Below are 10,167 nucleotides of genomic sequence, written 5' to 3' on the forward strand. Positions count from 1 at the left end.
TTTTTTAATTAGACCACTCTTGATATTGATTTGCTCAATTGTACGAGGATGTATTTACAACAAAAAATATAGTACATGGATTCAATTAAAAGAAAAACAAAGACTTGGCAGCCAATTAAGAAAAAAAAATGGTGCGAATACTCAATTAAAATAAAAAAGAAAAAAGGGAGTTGGTTAAAAATTTTGGAAATGCTATGGAACAATAGAGTCATTAAAGTCTAAAAAAATACAAAATGATTCTAATTGTGATTTGGATTATTTGATTCGAACTTACACAATTAGTATGAGTGATTAAAATAATGAAACAAAGTCTATTCTATCGTTAAAAAAAATCAAACTATTCTTTGTGCATTAGGCCTTATTTATATTTAGTTTTTTAATATATCAATGTTAATTCAGATTGATTTTTATAGTTTATTACATTTTTAATATTCAATTTTTATGCTAATTATTAAATAATTAACTCATTTCTTATTTCATAATAATTTTTTTTTATATTTGGTTGTGAAATATATATTTACACAAATTTCTGTTAATTTAAATTAAAATGGATGATATAGACCAATCAGAAATATATGATCCTTCGATAAATTTATTCAGTCAAGTTGGTTCTGTTATTGATCATCCTCTGTTCTTGCAAAGTGAGATACAAGGTACGCTCTCTTTCTTAAATCATCTATTATTCAAGAATAGTAAAATAGAATTCTTATTTAGTTTGTTCTAAAAGATTCCATTGTGCTTCTGTGATGAGATATTATTCAGACACGGTAAAATAGAAGTAGTGTTCTATGATATATTTTTTGAAAAAATTTAAAGGAGTCAAGTATTTATTATATATTATATTTGTAAGTTAATGATTTATTCATTTTATGTTGAATCTATTTCATGCTATCTAATTGAGATGAAATTTTTTTATTGTTATGCATGTTTTTTTTGCCTTTATCTTTACCAGGTTTTCTTGATGTTGGTGATCCTAACTACGAATGTTCAATCTATGGGGCGTGTTTGTGGTTATCAGAACGTGTTGAAAGAGACTCTACAGTTAATCGTCCTATTTTTACTGTTTGTTGTTCAAAAGGGAAAATTCAGTTACCTTATCTCCGAAAGCTCCCAAATTTGTTATATAATTTGATTAATGGACATGATAGCAAGAGTTTGTATTTCCAAAAAAAATATTCGATCTTATAATAGTATGTTTGCCTTCACGTCTCTTGGTGGTAAGGTACTGGATTCAGTGAATGATGGGAGTGGTCCACTGCAGTTTATAATAACTGGTTAAAATTATCATCGGATTGGAAGTTTTCTCCCATATCCTGGTCAGAAGCCTAAATTTGCGCAATTATATATATACGACACTCAGCATGAGATAATTCATAGGCAGGGAATCTTTCGGTATGTGTGTTTAAAAATCTGTTGTTTAGTTTTTTTATTTTATTTCCCTGATGTTTTAATGGTATCTGCATTGAAAAACAGGTTAATATCTGTCATTGCATAGTTATATTGTGTTTTATTCTGGTTATAATGCGTCATTAACCATTTTTTGACTAATAATGATGTATCAAAATATATGATAATTGTATTTTGTGTGGTTTTTAAATATATTTTTGTGGTTAATGTATATTTGTTTTAGGCAAATATCTGAGATAGATAGAGAATTGATAACTAAGTTATTGCAAATGATTGATACTCATAACGTCATAGCACAGTCATTTCGAAGAGTCAGAGAATTCTATCAGTGTCATCCATCTGAAATCTTCTCTTTGAAGTTGTATTCGCATAGGAAGGTTGATTGAAGAACTTACAATTCTCCCTCTTGTGATGAAGTTGCTGCTTTGATTGTTGGAGATTTTGATTCGTCGGATCATGGTCGCGACATTATTGTTCGATCTACTGCTGGTCAGTTGCAGCGTATCTATGAAACTCATGCTCTGTATTGGCCCTTACAGTATCCGTTGTTGTTTCCATATGGCGAGGATGGTTACCGGTTGAATATTCCTTATCGTGGTCAAGTTGGTGGATATGTTCCTGGAAGGAGAACAAGGGTTCCTCTCAGGGAATTCATATGTTTTCATCTGCAGATTAGGGAGCAAGAAGATGGAATTATTCACAAGTGTAGGCGATTATTTCAATAATTTGTTGTTGACTGTTTCATTATGATTGAGTCCCAGAGGTTGTATGAGATTAGAATGAAACAGAGTACAATTAGAGGAGAAGTGCTTCAAGGAATAGAGGAGGCTATGCGTCGTGGTGATGATGACGCTTTTTCAATTGGGACACGAGTTATCTTGCCTTCTTCCTTCACTGGTGGTAGACGTTATATGTTTAACCGTTCTCAGGATGCGATGGCAATTTGTAAATATTTTGGCTATCTAGATTTATTCCTCACTATTACGTGTAATCCAAATTGGCCTAAATTTCAGCGATTCACAGAGCGAGAGCAAATTCCCATTGTTGATCGTCCTGATATCTCTTGCCGTGTCTTTCAGCTAAGTTGAAATGCCTGCTTAGCGATCTCAAGGAAGGTGTATTTTTTGGTCCACTTAGTGCAGGTATGTTATTTCTCGCTTGGCATTTCAATTTCTGTCTGTTGTGCTCGGACATGTAGTTGTTTGGCTTCTTAATGATGTTTTTTTATTTTTTAGGTATGTATACTATTGAGTTCCAAAAAAGAGGTTTACCACATGCACACATGTTACTTTGGCTTAACGGGGAAAGCAACTTACAAAGTGTTGAAATTGTTGATGAATTCATCTGTGCTGAGCTATGCAATCCCATCAAATTTCCAGCTCTTTATAATGTCGTCACTAAGTACATGATCCATGGTGCCTGCGGTCGACTTAGACCGAGTTCTCCTTGCATGAAAGATGGTAAGTGCTCAAAATTTTATCCAAAAAAATTCGTTGACCGAACGAGCTTTGATGAAGATGGCTATACGATATATAGACGTCGTAATATGGGTATGACAGTGAAGATCAACGATGTGAATATTGACAACAGATTTGTCGTGCCTTATAATCCACTACTGTTAATAAAATATCAAGCTCACATCAATCTTGAGTTCTGTAACAAGTCAAACATCATTAAGTATCTTTTTAAGTATATCAATAAGGGTCCAGATCGGGTGACTGCAACTGTTGGAGAAACATATCATGTTGGTGAATCTTCTCAGGTGGTTGATGAGATCAAGCAGTATTATGATTGTCGTTATTTAAAACCGTCTGAATCCATGTGAAGAATTTTTGTTTATGATATTCATCATAGATGCCCTCAGTACAGAGGTTGACTTTTCACTTACCGAACCAGCAACATGTCATATTCGATGATGCTGATATCACTACTCATGTTTATTTGCGCAACAAAGATTTGCTGACGATGTTTACGGGTTGGATGATAGCGAACAGGTGGTTCCCGGATGGTCGGTCTTTAACATATGTTGAATATCCGGGCAAATTTGTGTATTGTTCGAACAGTAGGGAGTGGAAGCCGAGATAGAGGGGATTCTTAATTGGAAGATTGAGTTTCGCTCATCCCTCATTTGGTGAACTTTTCTATATGCGGATGCTTTTGAATGTGCAGAGAAGTTGTACCAGTTTTTGAAGTATAAGAACTGTGAATGGTGTTACTTATGATACATTTCAAGAGGCATGTTCTGCCATGGGATTCCTGATAGATGATAAGAAGTATGTTTCTGCTATTAAGGAAGTCGCGGAGGTAGCGTCCGCTGCACAGCTAAGGATGCTTTTTATGATGTTGTTGCTATCTGGTTCCATGGGAAGGCCTCTGTCAGTTTGGGAACAAACTTGGGCTTATTTGTCAGATGATATTCTTTATCACAGGAGACATGAGCTGCAATATCCTGGTAAGAATATTGTTCATGATGAATTTATTATATGATAAGCAGGCACACACGTACACAGACAGTGCAGAAATGATATTATGGTGCTAATATTTATTAATTATCATTAAACATAGATCTAACGATGAGTCAGGACGAGTTGCAAACATTTTATTTGTTGGAGATTGAGAAACTATTACAGAGTAATGGAAAATCATTGAGAAATTATGGTGGCATGCCGGTTCCAAATACCTCTTTAGTCTCTCAATTTAACAACTTGATGCTGTTGCATGAGTTGCAGTATGATACTGTTTCTTTAACTCGTGAGCACGATGCAAATCTCTTAAAGTTAAATGAAGAACAGAGGGTGGTCTACGATAAAATTATTGATTACGTTTCGAATAAGAGGCACGGATTCTTTTTTGTGTACGGGTTTGGTGGCACTAGAAAAACCTTTTTATACAGAGTTTTGTCGGCTAGATTGCAATCTGAGAAAAATATTGTTATAAGCGTTGCTTCTAATGGTATTTCTTCTCTGCTGTTACCTGGTGGTAAGACGGTGCATTCTATGTTCAATATTCCTGTTGAGCTGAATGAAGATACTGTTTGTCAAATTAAGAAGGATAGTGCAAAAGCCGAGGTAGTCCGATTGGTCGATTTGATTATTTGGGATAAGGCACCGATGACTAACAAATTAGCATTTGAAGTGCTCGATAGGACGTTACGTGATATAATAGTTTCGGTCTCTGATAGGAATAAAGATATACCTTTTGGTGGGAAGGCGGTCATTCTCGGTGGTGATTTCAGGCAGGTCTTGCCGGTTATTCCGAAAAGTTCTCGTGCTGATGTTGTCATGGCTTCGATAAATTCTTCTGTCCTCTGGAAATATTACGAAGTTTTTTGTTTAACGAAAAATATGAGGTTAACAATGGGATTGGAACAATCAACTTCTCAGGAGTTAAGGTCGTTTTCATATTGGATACTTCAAATCGGTGAAGGTCGATGTGGAACAATGGTCAATGATAAACTTTTTGTTGATATTCCTTCTGCTCTAATCATGCCTGTCTTGGAAAATCCAGTAGAAGATATTTTAAATACAATCTATCTGAATTTGGTTCAGAATTTTCGTGATCCAAGTTTCTTCCAGGATAGGGCAATTCTGGCTCCGACTGTCGACAATGTTGAAGAGATAAACAATTATATAGTTGATTTGTTGCCCGGTGAGGAGAAAAATTATCTCAGTGATGATTCGATATGTGGTAGTGATGTCTATTCTAATGTTGATATTGATTGGATAAATGTTGAATTCTTGAATCAGATTAGGTGTTCTGGTCTACCTACTCATTCGTTGAAGTTGAAAATAGGCGTGCCTATTATTTTGTTGAGGAATATTGATCCAGCTGGGGGTTTGTGTAATGGGACTCGACTTGTTGTGCAAGATTTAGGGAGAAATGTGATCAGTGCGGATATTGTTTCTGGTAGCAATGTTGGGGATATAGTTTTTATCACCAGAATGAATATGATTCCCAGTGATACGGTTATACCGTTTAAATTCCAACGCCGTCAATTCTCGATTTCTTTGTCATTTGCGATGACAATCAACAAAAGCCAAGGTCAAACATTATCAACAGTCGGTTTGTTCTTGCGTCGTCCTGTGTTTTGTCACGGTCAACTTTATGTAGCACTTTCCCAAGTTAGGAATAGAAATGGTCTGAAGATTTTACTTTGTGATGAAGGATTAGTTGATCCTACCAGGACTGAAAATATTGTATTTAAGGAAGTTTTTGATAAGATATAATGTAGTTTTTTGTTATATTTTCTAATCTTATCTATGTTATTTATAGTTTTGTTTTGGTGTACGTTTTCTTTAGAAAGGGACATCTTCTTTGGGGTATGTCTAAAATCGTTTCAACCATTTTGTGTGCACTAGATGCACCATTTTTTATGGACGATTAGATTCTATTAAATGAATATTAAAGATGTTATGAAAGAAGAGTATTCATACATTTTATAAATGTAGAGTATATTTGTATATATATACATAAATAAATTTTAATACATAGTATTTTAAAAATGGCAAGTATAATCTTTTACTTTAAAATGAATATAAAACATATCAATACATATCAAAATATTTCTCATTTATTAAAATTAATTATTATACTATACTATTGTTAATAAGGTAAAAATTTATCAAGAAATAATTTCATAATTACCTATTAGGAAAAAATATCATCAATCATAATTACATTAACATGATTATCTAGATTTTATATATCAATTTTTCCTGTGCATTCTGTCTTCTATTTTTTTATTATTATTTTAGTTTTAATATTTAGGTCCAATTCTAATTTGATGTCTGATATTTTAAATATTTTATTTTAGTGGAGAATAATCTTGCACTTGTTTAATATTATTTCACTCTTAAATTTGATACAAATTCTTTGTATCAAGAAATATTTTGTATTAGACTATTGAGATTTAAAGTACTTAATTATGCACTAAAATGTTATGCATTTATTAGAGTCTCTTAATATTCTTCTTTTATATTAACCTTTGATTTCTATATAATATAATCAAATGGTCTATATAAGTATGGGATATTCTATAAGCAGATAATTGTTGTTCTCATTTAAAAGATATCCTCATATTTAGTGGATAAATTTGATGATTCATATTTTTATATTTTATTTTGATTGTTTTTTTTTAGTTTAAAAAGTGATTTTTTAAATACAGTTATTTTGTTTGATATCAAAAAGTTATTTCACTATGTGGTTTTGAAAATATTCAATTTTATTAAAAAACTTAGTTATTTACTTTTTTTAATTTGATATTGTTTTTTCCAAAAAAAAAGATAAAGAAGGTTTGTAATATGATTTTGTTTTTATCTGATTTCAAAAAGTTACTTTATTATGTGGTTTTGAAAGTATTAAAATTTATTAAAAAACTTGATTATTTACTTTTTTAAATCTGATATTGTTTTTTCCAAATAAATTGAAAGAAACTATATTGTTAATATATTAATAAAAATAAAATATCATGATTTTATTAATAAAAAATAATTATTTATCTTTTTATACAAAGAATAGTCAGATGATACCAGTGCAAATTTGATTTTAATTTGTCATAAAAAAATTTGATTTTAATCTAAATTATACTCTATCCATACAATTTTATTTTATTTTTGTTGTTTCTAACATATATATTTAAGTAATAAATATATTATTAGTAGTATGTTTTTATAATATCATATATCAATTTTTTCTTTGCACCTCTTTACATAATTTGGTTAATTTATCCAGATCTCAATTAATTTTTTTTCTTTTATTAGTTAAAACGTATCTCTTTTAATAGATGAACCAGATTTTTATTTCTTAAAAAAATCATATCAATTTGTTTTTTATAATACATTAAATTTGCATAAAATTCAAAAATTAAATATCTAAAATGATTGATATTTTTTTTACTATCAGTCTAAAAATACTTGGTTGGAGAATTTTGTTTTTATTAATATAATCCTTTCAATTTAACCATAAACGTAATTAAACTCAGATAATGTGAGTTTAAGTAATTTTGTTTTACCAAATTCATCACTTTGAGTTAGGATCCCTAAAAGACCTTTCGACCTCATCCCATTTTCTTCATCCCTAACCTCACTCCATCCGTCGCACCATCTCCGTTCCCCCTCCCTCGGCTGAGGTTTCTGCTTCTCTCTAGGTTTTAGACACGTGCAGAGAAGGTATGGGTATCTCTGCGATTCTATTGGATCCCACCATGAGGGTGTTGTTCTCTTCGTTGCGTCTGTTCCTTCTCCGCAAGGTTCCTCTGTCTCTCTCTATCGATCATACCACATTCTCCATCTTGATTTCTCTGTTTTGATAACAGATGTTGCCACCGCGGTTCAAGAGGTATATGTGGCCTATAGTTCCATTCTTCTCCTTTTCAATCTCTTTCTGGATTCGTTCTCCAGTTTCAAATTTTTTTGGGTTAATTGTTACTATTTTTTGGATCCATCGTTTAATTTTGAGTTGTTTGATTTCTGATTTAATCATGGTGATTGTTACTTGTTTTTCTAAATCAATGGTTCTCTCCTAGGTCTTGGTGTATCTATGAAATAATTTTCTTCTTGGGGTGTTTGCTCCTTATAATTTATATAATTTTCTTTCTGCTATTGGACTGAAGTTAACTGTAATGTTAGGTATAGTTGACTGATGAAATTCTATTTTTGCTTTATTGTGAATTGTCAAATCAACTATATGTGGTAGGTATTTGGTAATTTGTAACAGGCCTCTTCCCATATTATTTTTGCTCTTTTCCCATGAGTATTTGGTTACTTGTGATATCTTCCTAAATGATGTGTGTAGAGATATCAATCTATATATGCCTATTAGTCTAACTCTGTCCCATATGTGAAGCTTTCATGGTAAGCTTTAGTATTTGTTAACTTTGGGAGTTTATAACTCCAACTCATCTGTTTATCTTCTCATCTTAGTTTTGAATTTTTCTTTGTATATTTTCTCCTTTTGGTGTTCTTATCCTATATATGTTGGGAATGAATAACCATGTTGATTTGGTGGAGAAAATCACTCCCTGGAGAGAATCATGAAAAGTGCATGTTAAAGTTGTGAAGTTGTGATGCCAGGGCATTTTGGTCAGTTTCACTGACCTTTTCTTTACTGTTTTTAAGGTAGTTTCATGCATTTTCTTAGGAAATAAGCGAGTTTTGGGTAGATATTCACTTACATCTTGATTCAAGCATACATTGTGCACTTTACATGATTTCATGAGAATTTTGCATGAATTATATGATAAATTGGATGATCCATGATCCCATGATTAAGACTTTGATGCACTTTGTTTGATTGATTTCAGGCCAAAAGAAGAAGAGAAGAGCCACGTTAGTGGCTACGTTAGTTACACTAACGTGGGCACTAACGTGGAAGGAAGGAAGTGGCATTAACTTTGAAGAAAGGAAATAGAGCCAACGTTAGTGACACTTAACATTATCACTAACGTTGGACCAAGCTCATAAGTGGCCACGTTAACTTAGTTAACGTGGCCTCTAACGTTAAGAAGAAAAGGGGACGCCAACGTTAGTGACATTCAACTTTATCACTAACGTTGGCTAAGTCACAAGAAGCCACGTTAACTCCCACGTTAACCTAGTTAACGTGGAAGCTAACGTGAAGAAACAAGGTTGTCGACAACATTAGTGACACCAAACATTGTCACTAACGTTGGAAGCAACCCACAATCCCCAATGAGCCACGTTAACTTCCACGTTAACTTAGTTAACGTGGAAGTTAACGTGGATGAAAGAAGGTGATGGCCAATGTTAGTGACACTCAACATTGTCACTAACGTTGGAAAGAGCCACACAAGCCACAATGAGCCACGTTAACTCCCAGTTAACGTGGGCAAAAGTCCCACCTGGCAGCCTGACCATGCCTTCTTCAAACACGCATAAATTGAGCCACAAAGCTTCAAATGAGATGATTCCAGTGGCATTGGAAAGTAGGATTCCAGAGCTTTCCAAGCATATATGGCACTACATGGTTGACACTAAATTTGAGGGAGAAAACCTGCCCCGAAAGTGCAATGATGAACATGGTATCAACCTGTATTAAGGCCAACTGACCTCTTCACCTTCCAAGAAATGTAACTCGAGTTGTAGGGCTCTAAATGATGCGCTTTTAAAGGCATTGGAAAGTAGACATCCAGAGCTTTCCAAAAATATATAATAGTATACGGTGGACACTAAGTTTAAGCTTCAGAAACTGGAAATAATGAAGCCCTGGTCGCTAGCGTTATTGGCACTCAACTTTTTCATTAACGCTAGCGACGATGCCAGGGACCATGTCCACTTCAAAGGAGCATAAATTGAGCTACAAAGGTCCAATTGAGGTGATTCTAGTTGCGTTAGAAAGCTGACATTCATAGCTTTCCAACGATATATAATACTCTATAGTGGGCATGAAATTGAAGCACGAACCAGAGGCATCTTTTAAGCCCCAAAAACACCAACTGGTAGCAAGTGTGACGTTAGCCACACTAACTTCAGCACTAACGCCACACTTGTAGCGTTAGTGTGGCTAACGGTAGCACTAACATTGGCACCTGGACCTCAACTTTACTCACTTCTCTCTCAAGTCCACTTCAAAGCCCAAGCAAGCAAGCCCACAATTGTCAACCAATCAAGACCACAAGAAGCATCTAGAATAGGAATTTTCATTTAAGTGTAATTTGCTTTTAATTTCATTTTGTAATTTAGGAGAGCCTATATAAAGGCCTTAGTTTTTACATTCAAGTCATTCTAGATAGGGGAGAATTGA

The 10,167-nt window shown here is 33.4% G+C and overlaps 1 protein-coding gene across 1 annotated transcript; it reads left to right on the forward strand.

The window, feature by feature from the left end:
* Positions 1-547: 547 nt before the first annotated feature.
* Positions 548-5,633, forward strand: LOC130980819 (uncharacterized). The gene is made up of 10 exons (XM_057904460.1): positions 548-653; positions 953-1,153; positions 1,825-2,042; positions 2,169-2,352; positions 2,487-2,549; positions 2,643-2,867; positions 2,967-3,169; positions 3,262-3,415; positions 3,641-3,859; positions 3,973-5,633. The coding sequence occupies exons 1-10, from the start codon at positions 548-550 to the stop codon at positions 5,631-5,633; spliced, it is 3,234 nt and encodes a 1,077-aa protein (XP_057760443.1).
* Positions 5,634-10,167: the final 4,534 nt, after the last annotated feature.

This window comes from Arachis stenosperma, chromosome 5 (genome assembly GCF_014773155.1).
Source record: "Arachis stenosperma cultivar V10309 chromosome 5, arast.V10309.gnm1.PFL2, whole genome shotgun sequence".
Lineage (NCBI taxonomy): Eukaryota > Viridiplantae > Streptophyta > Magnoliopsida > Fabales > Fabaceae > Arachis > Arachis stenosperma.